The 17,318-nt window shown below is 39.6% G+C and overlaps 1 protein-coding gene across 1 annotated transcript in view; it reads right to left on the reverse strand.

Moving 5' to 3' along the window:
- The window catches only part of ARHGAP10 (Rho GTPase activating protein 10), a 162,117-nt gene that overhangs the window by 84,989 nt on the left and 59,810 nt on the right, over positions 1-17,318 (reverse strand). Inside the window, exons 4-8 of the mRNA XM_074155219.1 lie at positions 14,141-14,212; positions 10,100-10,201; positions 6,757-6,867; positions 4,549-4,653; positions 525-654 (exon numbers count right to left, since the gene is read on the reverse strand). Of these exons, the coding sequence (XP_074011320.1) occupies positions 525-654; positions 4,549-4,653; positions 6,757-6,867; positions 10,100-10,201; positions 14,141-14,212 (520 nt within the window). The remainder of the gene's footprint in view (positions 1-524; positions 655-4,548; positions 4,654-6,756; positions 6,868-10,099; positions 10,202-14,140; positions 14,213-17,318) is intronic.

The following is a 17,318-nucleotide window of genomic DNA, read 5'->3' on the forward strand; positions in this document are numbered from 1 at the left end:
TAATTTTTCCAAGTATTGACAAGATGCGATTTGTGTGACATGCATCTTCACAGCACGATTTTCAACACCAGCTATCTAGCATATAGCCTGCTTTATTTAACCCTGTGATCCCAATTAGGTAATGAAACCGTATCACTGAACCACGGAAATGCCAGTGAATATCATCATACTAAACTAGCCCAATTTTCAGAGGCCAATTTGATCACTCGTGTCCTTGTGTGACAGCAAATGTTTGATGGTTTTAGGGGAGGTCATTAGTAAGTGATTAAAAATAACATGAAATACAACTTTTGGTCAAATAAAACTTCCCTGAATTCAATCACCTTTGCTAAGAACCATCAAGCTTTCAGCACCACGCTCTTTTTAGGAGCTGCAGTAACACTGCCATTAGAGACTTTGAACATTTACTCAGATGACTCTGTTTAATAAACTGTAAATTCTTTGCATCTTCATGTCACCCGCAGAAATAAAACTTTCCTGTATGCACAATATGGGCACTAAAGGAATACAAATATACCACTTACTTTTTTCCTGTACATAGAGATAGCCTTCCATCGTGAAGTGATTTGCTCTTTTATGTTCCTGAGGATTTCTTCTGATCTTGTTCATGAGCTCCTCCACCTCTGACCTTGTGCCTTCAAAACGATTTCGTGTCTAAAACAAGATGGCAAAACCCCATTAGCAGAAAGAGTGGAAGAAAGACCTACTCTTCCTGTCAGATAGGAGTTATAATAATTATTTATAAAATGAGAGAATGATTTAGGCCATTTTATCAGAAGTTTTCTGATATTCTTCAAAATTGAAGTGTAGTTCAGATATTAGCTCTTGTACTGTGGGACAAGTAGATTTCTAAAACAATGCACTGATCTATTCAGAAAGTAGTGAAATACAAAGTACAAAATTACTTTGGATTTAAATATTGAAGTTTCCTTAGAAAAATATTACTACAGATGTTGGTTTAATTCATGAGATCCTTACTAGTTGTCAGGAAGGAGAGGATTTTCTGTGGTTATTGAGAAAAAAAGTGACAGAAAGGTCAACAATGTATACATGTTGAGACTACACACACACCAAATGTTTTGATCACACACAAGCAGCAGCATGAAAAACAAAAAACCACACAAAAAAAACCCCAAACCACAACCAAAGTCCAGTTGATCGTTATTCCTGAATGTCACTCATTCCAAAGGTCGCAATCAGCCACAAGAGAGATATTTATTAGAATATCAGTAAAAACAATCAGAAAGCAACCACATCATCCACAGCACAAATTATACAACGTGACCACACAAAATAACAGAGCAGCTCACATGGGACACAAGAAACTCTTTAGTTTGGTCTGAAGAACACTGGCAATTGGCCAACAAGCAAATAACAAAACCAAAAATGATCCTGGTGGTACCTAGTTTTCTCCAGATACCTACTTGCCCAAACTGCACAAACTGAAAACACACATTTAAATTCCAAGCTGGTATTTTCCCCAGTTGATACATGTGTTTCGAGGAAAGCACTTCCAGATGCATGCTTATGTGTCTTGTTGCTTTCTGAGATCACCTGTATTTTTTTGAAAATGGATGAGCTTCTGAAAACGCTGCCTCACCTATTTTTTCTCCCCCAGGACAAGCATACAGTTGCATACACTGACAAATATATCATGAATATAAACAGGTATCCATTCCTGCACATAGACAGTAACACTGTGCTCCTGACTGGCCATCTGTATGTGCAAATTCCAGATTTGTGCTTGGAAGGAGTTTATTCATGGGCACAAATACAGTCCATGCAAGCTGGTCAGAGCAGTCACCCATACCCGTACGTTTTACAGAAGAAAGCTGAAGATATTCTTTAGGTGATGACTAAGAACAACGGCCTTCTTACCTCCAGGCAAAACAACTGCTCTGAACCCTCCCCATATCCATCATCTCAATTTCAGGTCACATCTGCTTGCAAATTTTGGAGTTAGACCCTGCATATAAACTCATTTCCAAGGCTCCAAACAATTTTGTAAGCTCCTTTTCACTTCCTAGAGGAGCTGCATCAAAAAAAAATACACTCTGTACTCAGGACAAAGGCAAAAAAATTGACAGTGACAGATTGCTCATACCTAAACACTCCTGTTTGAACACCGATGACTCCAAAGCTAGATGTTTTAAGTGATCCTGACAGGATCTTTGTCTTAGCTGTGCAGGGATCACAAATCCGAGGTGTGTGAAATGCACTCTGGGAGCATCCCGGGTTTCTTGAGAAACCCCAAGAAAACATCTGTCTCCCTTTGCGCTGTGACAAAGCTAAGCTTAACCAGGTGTCAACCACAGCTGCTGCACCAGCGTGGCTATTCCTCCTCTTCCCAGGGAAGGCCAGGTTTGCTTGCAAGGCAGGAGAGCGTGGTCACGGCTGCAAGGACCTTTGTATGGGGCTGGGCAGAAAACTGAGACAACAAGAGAAAAGTTCTGGGAGCGCAGATGAATCTAGTTGGAGATGCAGGATTTTTTACAGAAGAATAAGACTGTTGGAAGAATCAGCTTACTGGAGCTTGGGCTACAAGGCTGGGGTGGAGTTTTTTCTTTCTTTCGTTTTAGGGCAGGAGTGAGGGGGGGAAAGCAGGGTCTGGGGCAGGGCGCAGAGAGGAAATCCACAGCATAATTCTCAAAGTAAAGACAACCCGAATGAAAGGGAAGGCAATTACTACAGCTATACTGGCAATTCTCAAGTCGCTCTCCATATCCAGCCAGGCTCTCTGTACTCAATCTTGTACCCTTCAATTTCTAACATGTCAGCCCAGTGTTCTGCCAGCAGCTCAGCTGTACCACAGCCAAGCCCTAGTTCATTTTTCCTTTGGGATGTTTTGTTCATCTTCAACACAGTGGAGAATGTGTCATGTCCTCTCATGATCTTTTCAGATGCTTCCTTCTATTCTCTTCTTACCTCAGATGGTTATTAAGCCTTGCCTCCTTTCTCTCTACAGCTTTTTGATATCCACGTCGTTCATTCTATCTATTCATAAAACTTGAACTGTAATGCTCGACCCCTTTTGGATTTCCTGGGGGACGCTATAATATCATTCAGTCAATTGAAAATGCAGCTGTTGAGGTTAGCTTACTTTCTTATTGCTCATTGCTTCTTCAGATCACTTCACTGGCTCTTTTCCATCTGTAATCTGAAATCCAGCTCTTCAAAACTGTATCACAGCTTCCCTCTCATGTTTCATTTCTGGCTCGTCTCGCATCAGCTCCCCTCTATCCACTGCAGCTCCGTGCTGCTCCTCACTCTGTTAAGCTAAGCACACAAAAGAAGCAAGACTGTCCTGAAATTCCTTCCAGCAGCACTGATTTCTGCCATGAAAGTCTGCTTATGAAGTTACCACTACTCAGTTCCCCTACCCAAACCAAACGATGGCCCAAGAGAAAACTCGAAACTTAAACATATGGGAAGAAAATTAAAGGAATGGTATCATGACACAGGAATCATTCCACTATGGATTACAACAGCCCTAATCCTCTCTTCCACCTTCCTGCCTCCCTGCTATTATCTGCTAGCTAAGCCACTTCTAAAAATAGACTGCAAACCCTGAGAAGTAGTTTTTGTGTCTTAATTCCAGGTGCCCTTAGAGGTCAACAAAACAGATGCACCATCATGAATTGTTCCCAGTGATGTAGATGGTTTGTTCCCTACCAACAGGCCTCTCGCACACGCAATTTCCTCTGAACGAGTTTTATTCTTCAACAAATCTCACTACAACAGACCATCTGACTAGGGACTTTCAGTCCCACTGCTTCAGCCTGTCACCTTGCTTCCTGGTCTCCCAGTCCTGAGCAGATCACACCGCAAAAATCTGGTGTGAGGGTACACTAACTAGTGGTGGGCTAACCTGTTAGCCTGCCCTTGAAGGAACACGTCCTTTCGTCAAATCACCACGGGTGCTAATACCAAGTCTCCTTACACAGTTCTGCACCCCAAACCAACAGAGATGTTTCTGGCTGCTTCAAGAGAAACGGAAACTCCAAGTCACACCGCTGGCAGACAGTCAAAAATGTGCTGATATGCCAAAAACCTGCAGATAAGCCCAGCCGTTTTTCTCTGTTTTTCTTAGTTATACATAATATAGCCCTAGCAAGCAATGACCCTCAGACGTGACCACCACATACTCGATTTCAAACACACCTAAACCACACCAAGAACTTCGGCATCTCATTACCTGTCCTCCGAACTCTTCAGTGTTGTATGTATTTTAACAGATTTAATTCGTTTTTAAACACGATCATGATATTCCTTGTCTTATTTCTCTATAAAAAACTGGAAAAAGGAGTGGTGGCCTTTTACATGGTGTTTGTTTTTTAGAGGAATATTAGAAAAGACAAAAGAACTCCCTGCAATCAGTGGTGATTTGTTCAGTGATGTGGCTGGTTAGCCAGGAGATGGCACTATATCCCCAAAGTCCACAGGCAACTTACTAACACCGAGGAAAAGTACTGGCAATATATAGAGTAACTTAAGTGTGCGATTTTACTCAAAAAATTAGAAAAGGCATAGGTATCAATCTCAACTTACATTTTGTATGTTTATCTGCAGGGCCATTTTGTAATGATTGAAGTCTTTAGCAAGTTCATATCCCTGGTGATAAAAAGTGAACAAACCCTGGAAAAACGATAGCACCTGAAACACAAACAAAAGATTCATTAGAAGGAAAAACTCCATTTACTAGAGTATGATTGCTGCACATTGCCTTTTCTGGAAAGATGAGAGGTGACAGAATGATTATTTTTAAACAAATTTCCCCTAATGCCTACAATTTATTAATAACTATTTGGAGCCAAATGATCAGCTATGTATAAAGACATTTTTGAATCATTCTGTCCCTGGAATTTCTCAACTGATCTCTACTTTAAAGTTGACCATAGGCAATGTATAATGTCTATTTCCCAAACTTTCCTACGTAACGTTTTCCTACCGCTGCTCTGATACCAATGATGTCTGGAATAAATACTTGTGCACAAGGAGGTAATGATCATTCTGACTTTTAGTCATCATTTCCCTGGTCCTTCCCCTCCCTGCCAATGACCACGTTGAGCTGACTATCACAACGGTCAACCGGTTTGTTCGAAGAAGCCCTCCAGTAATTTTATCCATCACTGCTTTTTTGAATGCAGATCTGACCCTTTATCACAACCAGCAAATGATCCACATTGCAGTTGCTGACTTCAGTGTTCCAATTTAAAAGAATGAACAAGTTACACTATGTTGGAAACAAGGTGAGGAGCAGTACTGCCTACCTCTCCTGTTTGGTTCAGGTTTTTGGAAAGGAGCAAGTTACAAAGGAAAGACCAACTCTTCTTTAATAAAGAGAACAAACCAAAGAACATATTAAATAAAGTCTGAAGTCATATGCAAATAAACCATTTTCAAAAGGTATTGTGAAGGGGAAAAGGGGTAAGAATTTGGTACTAAATAAATTCAGTTTACTGAAATAATTTTACTAATTTTCAGTTTACCCTAGTGTAAACTTCAAATGCAAATTAAGCAACATAACGTTCAGCCCCATCCAGAAGGAGCTTTCAGAAAAGAGAAAGGGACATGTTTCAAAAACATAATTTGAAGACTCTAGCCTGGCTCTGAGGAAAATTCAAATGGTTTGAAACACCAGAACTGAATCCAAGCCTATTTAGGATTTTAAAAAAAATACTATTAAAAACTAGAAAATTAAAAAAAAAAATAAAATCCCAGGAACAAAAACCACCAACATATCAACAACAAAAAAATGCCACGCAAACATTTTTCAAATATATTTTTCCCATTCCTTGAACAATGCCAAGGCATTTTAAGCAACTGATTCCCACTTAAGGATTTTAGCATTTTTTTCATAAAGGAATAAGCTATATTAAAATATGCAGCTCATTAGCTCCATAATGACCAACTACTTTGATTAGGGTCATTTGGAACTTTTTTCATTATTACATTAAAATAATTGTATCAGAATAAAAGGGTAGGTTTGGCCCAAAACCACAAACCTCAGAGCACGAGCGAATGGAAGTCACTTCCACAATCCAGCCTCCCTTTATCTCAGCGTTACACTTTACTGTTCTCTTGCTGTTTCATGAAGTTGCATTTATACTACAAAGCTAATGCAGACTTCAGAAAATTTTATAATAAGTTGTTCTCAGAGATTTAAGTAAGTCTGGTGAGTACATGTATGATTTTCACTGAAATTCAGTGGAACCCCTTGATTTCTGCACAGATTCAATTACAAAATCAAACATATCAGACTACATGTTAACTAGCATTTTAGCCAGCAGCACCCTCTTAATTAATTTATATCTGCACTCCTTCACTAACAGACCTCTAAGTGCAGCCTTCATATTGAAAACAGAACTCCTTCCACTAGTTAGGAATAACATTTCACTGGTTAAAAAACACAAATGCAAGAAGTCTGACCCAAACATCATCATCTTGAATCCTCTATTCTAACTCATACCATAAATCAAGGTTTTTGCAGTACAGCACAAGGTTTCAAACCTTCTCTGAAAATCAGCATCAATGGATCCAAATCAACTGTGATTACCAAGGTCAACTTTGAGACGCCTGGTTAACTGTATCTGCACTGGGAATTTGCACACGTGTTAACAAGTGCTTTAAATTGTGTTAAAGTCACAGAATTGCATAGGCTTTCCCAGAAAACAAGAGTTCCTTGGCTTTTGTCCAATTGCATTGCTTCTCTGTCCCTTATGAATGACAGGGTAGGCTGAATTCACTGGTACTTACAGGTTCCACACACTCAAATTTCTTCCGCTCCTGTATCTCTTGCAACTTGCACACATACTCGAGGGACAGCTCGTAGAAGTGTTTTCTATTCTGCTCCACTTGGTTATCTGCCTGCACACAGAATACAGCTAATGAAGTTTCAAAGACATTTTGCAGACAGCTTCAAAATGACACACGTACTGCATACAAGTGGCAAGCGATAAGATTTCTTCAGACTGAGATTTGTTCCTTTACAACACAGCTCATTCATTTACTTTTAAACGGCGGCAGCAATTCCCTTTTACTAGATAAGGTATGTTGGTTTTAATCACCAGGCTAATATTTTAGAAATAACACCTCTTCAAGCTTCTTTTCTATGGAATCCAAGCCAAATACATCAGAGCAGGTACTTGTGCACTGCTTTAATCACATTGAAAAGGTGCCTGCCCAGACAGAGAGAGGGGGCTAGCAGCATCTTCCGTTAGAAAAGGGGGAAATCATCTCTCCAGTCAAACGAAGGAAGAAAATGTTATTGTTGAAAACGACATTGCTGGTACTGTAAGCTTTACGCTATAAGCCAAATAACTGCTGTAAATAGCCAGAATTCTGTCGTACCCGTCCCACACCTTTGCTCACTCTGACTGGCAAGAAAAGTAATTAAAAAGAATTCACTTATTGGTAAAACACTTCACAAGTTTCCACAGACCATCAAATATTTTAAAGTGCAGCTTTATCAGCTGCAGCTGATTTTCAGCTCAGCTTTGCTAAAATGCTTACACCATATTGATGGTGAACAGTCATATTTCAGCTGCCATTCATCTGCAGATAAAAAATTAACTTTCTAGCATACATGTATTATTTCATTAAGTTACTAAGGTACGTGTGCTCTCATTAAACTATAAAACTTCAAGAATGGGGTAACGGAAACCTTTATTAAAATACATTAAAGAAAGGCTACAAAGGAATAGTCTATGTGATTAACACTTAGTCTGCCCATGTGATAATACCAAATGCTTCTACACTAAATTACAAAAGGGAATGGAGAAAGGGTTAGGTGAAAAGACCAGACGCACTATCATATGCTCTCTCTTAAATACTGAGACTATATCCTTCAGGCAGAACAGTGACTGCTGTGCTTTAAGAGGATAAGTCAAATTAGCTTTAAGACAGTTTTGCCTTAAGACGTACTTTGCTTTACTGCTCCGTGCTAGAAATGTGTCAGCAGTTAAAGGGGCATAACAACAAATGCCATTAAAGAAATTATGCACTGCTACGCACATCAGTAAGAAAACACGTTTCGAAAAGCCAGACCATTTCTATGCGTGCTATAAGCCATCCAACATCGGAATTGCTTTGAGTTGTCAGCAAAGCTTCTAATGATATATACATGTGCTGAAGGGTCGCCATAGAAAAAAAGCTATGAAGTGTGTCCACTGGGACATCTGGCTAATCGATTGTAAGACTGCCCTATATACACCAAAGCCCCATATAAGCCTGTTTCTATCCCTCTTCTTTGCTTTTCAGCTGTTTATTGCTTTGGTTGCCTCCCCCAAGAATACAATACCCAACACAGCCCTTTTATTAATTCCCTCAATTCCCCTGTAAATACATTATCACATCTCTCTGCAGTTTTTTTGAGGGATGAGCCTCCCTGTGCACCCAGCAAGTTCTTTCACTGTTATGTTGTAACTTTGTGTACTGCCCAAGAAATACAGAAATAAGGCACACACCATGCCTCAGCGGAGTTTCAGGAATATCCTTCCACTAAGAGACTCAAAGGCGATGTCAATGCAAGACACACTCCACAACAGGGAATGTTTTTCATCAGTTTTTTGTCAAATTTATACCTGCATATCTTATTTACTCCAGTCAGAAAATCACACAACTAGTCATGTATAATACTAAATTAGGAAGCTTTTATATATATATTTATATAAATATGCAATTATATACACCTATTTTCTAAGCTTGTGCAAGGAAGTTTTTCCTATTTAGCACTCTGACAACATGATGCAAGTCTTTTTTCTTCTTTTTGTTTTAAACTGCTTATACTTTTATACTCCAAAATTAAATGTACAAATAAGAAGAGCCTGACTGAAGAATTTCAGAATTTTTGTTCATGAAACTTTGAAGGACATCTAAAACAAATCTATTTGCTCGTTCTAGTCTCCACACATGCTCTAAAACGTTAGACTGTATTTGATAGAACTTCAAAATGCCTCATGCAGGCATGTTGTATTTTTCCCACCGAGGTTAGGTCTCATTTCCAACTTTGAAATATGGTTCTCAATGTCATCAAGTAAGAGATCATAATTAATACTTTTTTTTCATATTTTCTGCGTCAAGTTCTTTGGCAGCTGATCAATTTGATAAAAGGTCCTGAGACACGAGCAATGCCCATTAACTTCACCGGGACAACTCAACCCCCCCCCAAAACACACTTGCTCATGCATATGAGGGCCTATATTGCACGTACACTATGGAGAAGTAACATCCTAGTGAAACTCGAGAACAAATGAAGAGTTCTTAAGTTCCTACCTACCTTGCCAGTTACATTAACCATTTTTTATGAAAAATGGCATAGATTCTATGGGGTGAGGTAGACAGCAGGGAAAAGAGTTATCTCTGAGGAGAACACTGTGTTTAGTGATACAAGGTATTAATAGACCAAGCATTAATAATTCTGACATAATTACATTTCTCTGGAAAAAAAAAAATCCACTGCCTACAGCAAGTCTCTTCAAGATGTCTCTGCTGTTTTCTCACGTACTATTTGCTGTGCCTTGAGGAATAAAATCTATTACAAATAAGGATGATGATAATAAACCCACAGGGACGGAAGGAATGTCAGGCAAAACAGATCTGTTTTTAAGTTATAAATTGTCAACAAGCTTTTTCTTTGTAGCATTATTTGAAAAAGAACAGATCTTCAAAACATCAGAAAGGGAAAAAAAATAGCACAAAACCACTTTCGTTCAGGAATATGTCTTGCTGGACTTTGCTTTAAGCATTAACACTGGACACTTAGTCAATACATACAATGCAATGCAAATTACATATATGGTAAAGCCTCATTGGAAATGCAGCATTTTCCACAATATACTTGCACTTTGCTATTCCCTTATTATATATAAAAAAAACCAAAAAAACATGATGTTCAGTGCTTCATACACACGCCAAGTAAAGCCCCCAATTCAGAAAAAGGTATGGGTACACCACTAAGTCCAGCAAATACTGATTTTCTCACCAACCTTTCCAGTTGACAGAATTTTTTCTTGTACCACTAAGAACGCTGGGTTTGCACCTGCATAAAGTATATTTACCTATTCAAAAGCTGCATAAAAAAAGAGAGAGGCAACACTACCTCTTGTAATTGTAGCTCTTTCTTCTTAGCTGATAAATTCAAATGCTTTTCTAACAAACTGTAGTTCTTCTCTGTCTCTTTATCAAACTTCTTCTTTTCCTCCTAGACACAGAAACAAAGTAACATTCATTTATATATAAAAATGTAAGAAAAGCCTCCTTCTTTCCTCTTTTAAAATCCCGCTTAATCAGAAACAAAGAGAAACAATGTATCATAGCTGCAGGAACTAAGGAAAAGTATGTATTCAACTCATTTTTTAAAACTAATTTAAATGCTAACTTGAAATGAAATTCCATTGCATCACTCTGGCGAAGGTTATCACACGAACGCTTACATCTTCTAAGTGACAAAAACCCAAAAAAACACCTCTTCTTGATTTATTGCATCATCCAGATCACTTTGTTTTAGAATATGGGACTTCAAGGGAAATATCAGTTTCACTGAAAAAAAGAACTTTCTATAATTAACAGGGGAAAAGTTCTAACAGTTCCACAGTTCAAAACCCAAAGTGAATACAGCTCCATATTCCATAGGATTTCTTGATTTTAAAGCCATACAAAGACCTCTGTGTTGAATTCCTGCTTCTACCAGACTGTTGTTGCTCCAGAGGAAAATAAATAAATAAATAAAAGGGAAAAAAGAAAAAAGAAAAATATCCGTAAAACATAAAATCATGCTAGCAAAAGAGAAACTCCCACAGACAGGTATGCAAATGTATTTCTCTGACCATCAAAAGCAATGTACTGCAAGAGGGACAGCCCAGGCACAAATACAGGTCGGGTGGAGAATGGCTGGAGAGCAGCCCTGAGGAGAAGGACTTGGGGGTTTTGGTGGATGAGAAGCTCAACATGAGCTGGCAATGCGCACTGGCAGCCCAGAAAGCCAACCCCATCCTGGGCTGCATCAAGAGAAGTGTGGCCAGCAGGTCATGGGAGGTGATTCTACCCCTCTACTCTGTGCTCATGAGACCCCACCTGGAGTACTGTGTCCAGCTCTGGAGTCCTCAACACAGGAAGGACATGGACCTGTTGGAACGGGTCCAGCAGAGGGACATGAAGATGATCAGAGGGATGGAGCACCTCCCCTATGAAGACAGGCTGAGAGAGCTGGGGTTGTTCAGCCTGGAGAAGAGAAGGCTCCGGGGAGACCTCATAGCAGCCTTCGGGAGCCTACAGGAGAGCCGGAGAGGGACTCTTTGTCAGGAGATGTAGTGACAGGACAAGGAGTAATGGTTTTAAATTGGAAGAGGGGAGATTTAGATTAGATATTAGGAGGAAATTCTCTACTGTGCGGGTGGTGAGGCACTGGAACAGGTTGCCCAGGGAAGTTGTGGATGCCCCATCCCTGGAAGTGTTTAAGGCCAGGCTGGATGGGGCTTTGAGCAACCTGGTCTGGTGAGAGGTGTCCCTGCCCATGGCAGGGGGGTTGGAACTGGATGATCTTTAAGGTCCCTTCCAACTCTAACCATTCTATGATTCTATGATTAAGTGTTTCTAGGAAATTTGAGTTCTTGGATCTACTTTAGTAGAAGACACTGTAAAACAACCCTTTTGTTCCCTCAGTTCTAGTTTACTAACTCTGTGAGTTAAGAGAGAAATCAGTATTGAAAAAAATGAACCAAGCAGTTTTGAATCTATTTTTAGTTTAATTAATTGCAGTTGAAAATAATCTAAAATAAGTAAAATCAAGTATTATATTACATCTTCAACAACTGACTCTAGAGACCTACTTGCTTTTCTTTTTTTCTGTTAACCTTTCATTTTTAATGATACTATATAAAAAAATATTATAAATGACACATGGTTTTGTTCTCTGGATTCTGAAGATGGCATTCTTTTAAAGAGGGGATCTAAGCTGTTTAGAATTGCTTCTCAGCAAGCGTTTTTACCAAGAATGCTAGTTTTTTCTCCAGTACAAGTCTAAGAATTTCCTTTAAAAAAGCAGCCACAATATTCCTTACAAACTGAGAAATGTAAAGATACACACATGGTATTACTGCCATTAGAGACAACATATTAGCATACGGGAAATTAGGAAGAAAGTAGGGGCGGGGAGGGGGAATCTGTGTGTTTATATTAGCAAAATTTTCATTGATCTGGTCGACATTTGAGAGCTGCCAGAAAAAAACTAAAAAAAGACTGCTATTGTCTTCTAAGTAGGCAAAGCCAGAAACTCTACACGTGTAGTTAGGGATTAGAGCAGCAACACCTTTTACTAAGGGGTAATTCGATAAGGGTGCCGGCATCCAGCACTATGGAGCTAAACTTTTTTCCTTTTCTTTTTCTTCTTAAGCCTAACTCAGACCATTTAATCAGCAGGGGATGTAAGATACAGGAAAATGTGAGGCCGCAGATTCAACTTTTATTTTGTAATGGCAGAGCGTAAATTTCTCCTAAAGCAAATACTACACAATGTTCCAGCTATATTTCACTACTAGATGCCATAACTTGGTTTTCAGAGCTAAACAGTATTATATTTCTAGTGTCAGTACTTTCATTGTATTGAATAAGTATTCAGTTAAGAATATTCAAAGAGTTAAGTATTTTTAGAGGATTTTTACTTAAAAGTTACACAATTACGCATGACTGTTCTATTTAAGGTCATCAAGAATTCTCTCCAAAAAAAAAAAAGGCTAAATCACAAATAAGAGCTTCAACTTGAAGCAGTATACAGGGACACAAGGGAAGAAACATCCATTCAAACAAAACTGCGAGATGCAGACTGTGTGAATGTAACTTGTCATGTTAGAAACATCAAGGACAGAGTTCTGACTAAGAAATGAGTGAAGATCATGAGATAATTTAAAGCATTAGGGGTTCTCACCCCAAAAATGGCAATGTTCTTTAACACCCAAAATACTTCTGAAATAATCCATTCACGACAGCTTCTTCTATGACAACAGCTTACATCTAGCAGGAATTCTCTTCCTCCTTGGAAGATTCCCTGCACTACAGACCAAGTTTTTATTGAACGTTGGGTGTGACGTCTGATGTACTTCTCAGAAGTCCATAAAATGACACAAAGCTCATTGTACTACTGAACTGCAATGATTTATGATCAACAGGGCATTTTCCATTCACGAACACTGAAATCGTATTCAGAACATGTTAATCATTCCTGCGAAAGTCCAAATGTATAGCGCGCTCATAATTGAAACATTATCTTAGCTATTAAATATCACTGCTGATGAAGTCATGAAATCATGAAGTAAAACATCTGCAGAGTGGTAGTTTAAAAATATATGAATTGAATTGTGCAGCAGAAAACTGTTGTTAAATAGCCAGGTTTTCTTTTATTTATTTTTTTTAATACACATTCAAATTTCTCATTGGAAGAAGGAAGGTAGACAGGTAGAAAGAGATCAAACTTGTCCTTGTTACTTTTATCCAAAGCTAGTCTGTATTTAATACATGAAGTTTACTTTGCATTGATGGCTTTTTTTCAATATACACAACACAATGATAAACTTAAAAAAATTACTGAACACTCAAAAAAAATAAACAAAACACCAACTTTGCATGAAATCTTGTCTTTAGCCTCTCCATCCCTATTTTTTTTCCACTCATGCAGAGGCAACGTGTTATTTATTCAAAATAAAAAATAAAATAAAGGCAATTTTCACTTTGCAGGTTGCAAAAAAACACGGTTAAAAGCATATGGATGAGCAAGCTCTTTTGGGTAGTTAATATTTTTCAGCCTTTGATTGTGCAACTGCAAGCAAATACAAAGCAGACCAGGATTACCCATTAGGAAGGGGGGCAGGCTGTTAGGAGGATTGCTCCTATTCCAGGCACAAGAGACAAGGGAGGGGGAGGAGAGAAGAAAGGGAGAGGACACATTCTTCTCTTCTCTTCTGGAAACATACTTCCCATTTGTTTCTGAAGCAAGTTCTCAAAGTAGGAATAAAAAAAAAAAAAAAAAAAGTGTGAATGCATGAAATATAAATAACAGTATTGTGTCTGCCAAATACATGTCATTACTGCAATGCAATCCAAGTAGAGAAATTTAACAAACTTATCATAAAGGCAAGGAGGGACAAACCTTTACAGCTCCTAGCTGCTCTTTCCTAAATCTTTCCAAAGGTTTGATCAGAGTTTCAGTAACACTGAGTGCCTGAAGAAAAAAAAAAAAGCATGGGTTAGGTTTCTATAGCCGGACGGACAAGTCACTTTAGCATCAGCAATAAAAAGAAAAAAGCAAGCAAGCTCTGGGGTAAAATAAAAGAGAAGCATGCAAGTTAGGAGCCTTAAGTCCTAACTCAAAAAAAAAAAAAAAAAATCACATCTCTGAGTTCATTCAAGTTTTCAAAATTTCTATTCCTTATTTAATTTTCCTGACAGTGAATTGAAATCTAAAACAAATGCAGAAATTTACAGGCTTTACTTGTGCCAGTCTTGCAGCTCAGGCTGACGGTCTCAATGGCTGAACACCAGAATGAGACACAGGGCAAATTATTTCCATTTGGGGACACAGAAATGTCTGCAACAAGAAACGCTACAAAACAACTGCAGAATAGACTACTGAGTAGCAAGCAAATAATCATCTTTTAACACACAGTGAAAGCCATTAGCATTCATATATATTTCCAAATATTTGCATTGAAGTACATTAAGAAGACCTTAAGTTAAACTAAAATCAAGAGGTACAAAAGTCAAGAAACAAGAGGTTTAGTTGACTGGGTGAGCATCCACCAGTGCACTTATGATAAATGGCCTCATAGCCATACTAAAGAGAAAGGAAAAGGAAACAATATGCCCTTATGAGACACAAAACTGTAGCTTATTAGATCTTGCCAGCAAACACAGTTTTTAGTTCACATGAAATTTCACCAGAGATGGAGTAGGGTTGGGTTTGATGCAAACAAGGCTTAAAATTTAAAACATCTTTGAAATTTCAGCGAAGGTTGGAATTTCTTAAAGGCAACAACAGCATGGAAAAGATGGAAAGAGCATCGGAGGTGTGGAGGAGCAGGTGGGTTCCTTTTGGTCTCAGTCCTAAGGGAGACCCCACAGCATGAATTGTGCCGAGACCTGGGCTTAGCACAGCCATGGGGCTGAGCTGCCAGGAGTCCAGGCAGAGCTCCCTGGAAGCCCACCTTAGATACAATAGGCTTTCTCTCTCTTTTTATCTCCTGTTGTCCATGTCCCCCCCTCCCTGCCCCCCCAAAATGTTTAAAGTTTTAGATAAAACATTGCAGGCTTAAACAAGCCTTCTGGAACACTTCTGAAAAGCTCTTATCATAAATAAAACACAAGAGGGATGTATTAGAGATCCGGCACAAGACAAATCTGAACAGCACTGGCTGCTCTCACCCACCCCTGGAGCCATGCGGGGATTACTGCCGGAGTCATCCTGCCAATTTACTGTAACCGGAGCAACCCAGCTCCTTAAACAGCCAGGGCAGCACACTAACTCATGTAGCTAACTGGAAACCCAAATATGTGGCAAGTCTGGGCCAAACTGCACGTTGCACAGTCATCCGTACAACAGACACTTCCTAACTGAAGAGCGTTTGTTCTCGTGGCCCAAACTTTTCCCTTCCGCATCCATTTCCTGAATTTTGCCAGAAATCCTTAAAGCACCCTTCAGTGCACCCTTGGCAGGAGGCAAAAAGAAAAAGGAAACCTGACAATTCTGTCCTTCAAAAGTGTAGAGCAACACCAGGCTAACCACAGCACAGGAGACCCTTGCCTTGAGCTGGGGGGCGAAGAAGGACAACAGAGCAACTTCTGCCATGTCTCTAGCCCAGCACAGAGCTATCCCGAAAAGCTCATCCCAAGGCTCTGGGAATCCTCTTGGCGGCTGGAGAACCATTCATTCCCCGAGCTGCATCTACTCCCACCAAAAGAGAGCCAGAGTGGTCAAATGTCCCAAACGGGAGCTGAACTGTGGTTCTAGGAAGGATTTAGCCCACCTGGCAGCCCGTGCTCATACAGCCTATCTTCTCAAGCAGTTAACAGGAGCCTCCAGAGCAGCTTCTAGGATACTCAAGTTTTTCAAGTTTTGTCAGGCTCCCAAAACTTTCCTGGAAATTCTTAAGGGCTGAAAGGGAATTGTAAGTAATTTGGATTTATGATCAGATCGAGCACCAGGAACAGTTTCCTAAGGGCACTGAAGAAGCGCCTGAGGACTGAAGGATCTCTCCTTGCTGACCACAAGGATTCTCACAAGTCGGAGTGGAGAACTAGCCACAGAAGTCCTTCTATATCGGAAAACTTGGAAGTTTAAATTGTTTCTGCCAGTTTCCTCTACACTGACAAAGTGAGAGAGAAAGCTTTGAGGCTTCCTCAGAGCAAAACGCAGAGAGAGGATGACGCTGGCTGCCAGGAGGTAAGAGCATTGCGGTTAGTGGAATCATTTAAAAGCATTTAAAGGTAGCAACTAAGCACTGAAATGGTCAGAAGGTTAGAAATAAATATCTAACAACAAGTTGCTTATTAGCCGTTTGAATCTTTACACAAAGAAAGTGAAATGTAAGATCAGCAGGCAGTTAATGTATGCTGAAGTCCAAGTCAAAGAAAACCATAGCACCTCGATGAAAGAAAAGAGAAGAAGAGAAGAAAAAGAGAAGAAAAAAGGAGAAAAAAAAGGAAAAAAGGGGGGGGGAAAGAGAGGGGGAAAAGGAGGGGGGAAAAGGAGGGGGAAGGGGAGGGAAGGGGGGGGAAAGGGGGGGGAAAGGGGGGGGAAAGGGGGGGGGAAGGGGAAAAACACATGCAGAAAAACCAGCAGGGCTGGCTGGCTGCAAATCACTTGGTCTGCTACGCTCCTGTGCAGCATTAACCATGGGAACCACTACAGGAATTTGAAGCAGAAAATAATCTTTAAATCAAAATGGGATGTTCCCTCAGCGACTGCCAACAAACAGATTCCACTGCTGCCAGTGGTATGATATGCCAGTAACTCTCTCATTAAAAGAAAAACAAGCTTCCCCTTCTCCCAGAAAAAGGCATTTCTCATTTTGCACAACTTAAACTTTTGTTAACAGATGTCCCTCCAGCAGCATTTTGCCTGCCATAAATACAGGTATTTATGATTTGTCACCACCTTTGCTTTCTGTGTCTGGGTTAAACAACGGGGCTCTTGAGTATTTCTTGGTGAAGTGAGATTTTATAGACCTTTGGTCATTCTCACGGAGCTTCATACCAGGCCCATGTGTAAAAACACGCAAGGAATATTTCCTCCTCACCGAAATGAGCATGTATGTGAGTTTGTATGTGTA

The sequence above is a fragment of the Numenius arquata genome, chromosome 10, assembly GCF_964106895.1.
Source record: "Numenius arquata chromosome 10, bNumArq3.hap1.1, whole genome shotgun sequence".
NCBI classification, from domain to species: Eukaryota; Metazoa; Chordata; class Aves; order Charadriiformes; family Scolopacidae; genus Numenius; species Numenius arquata.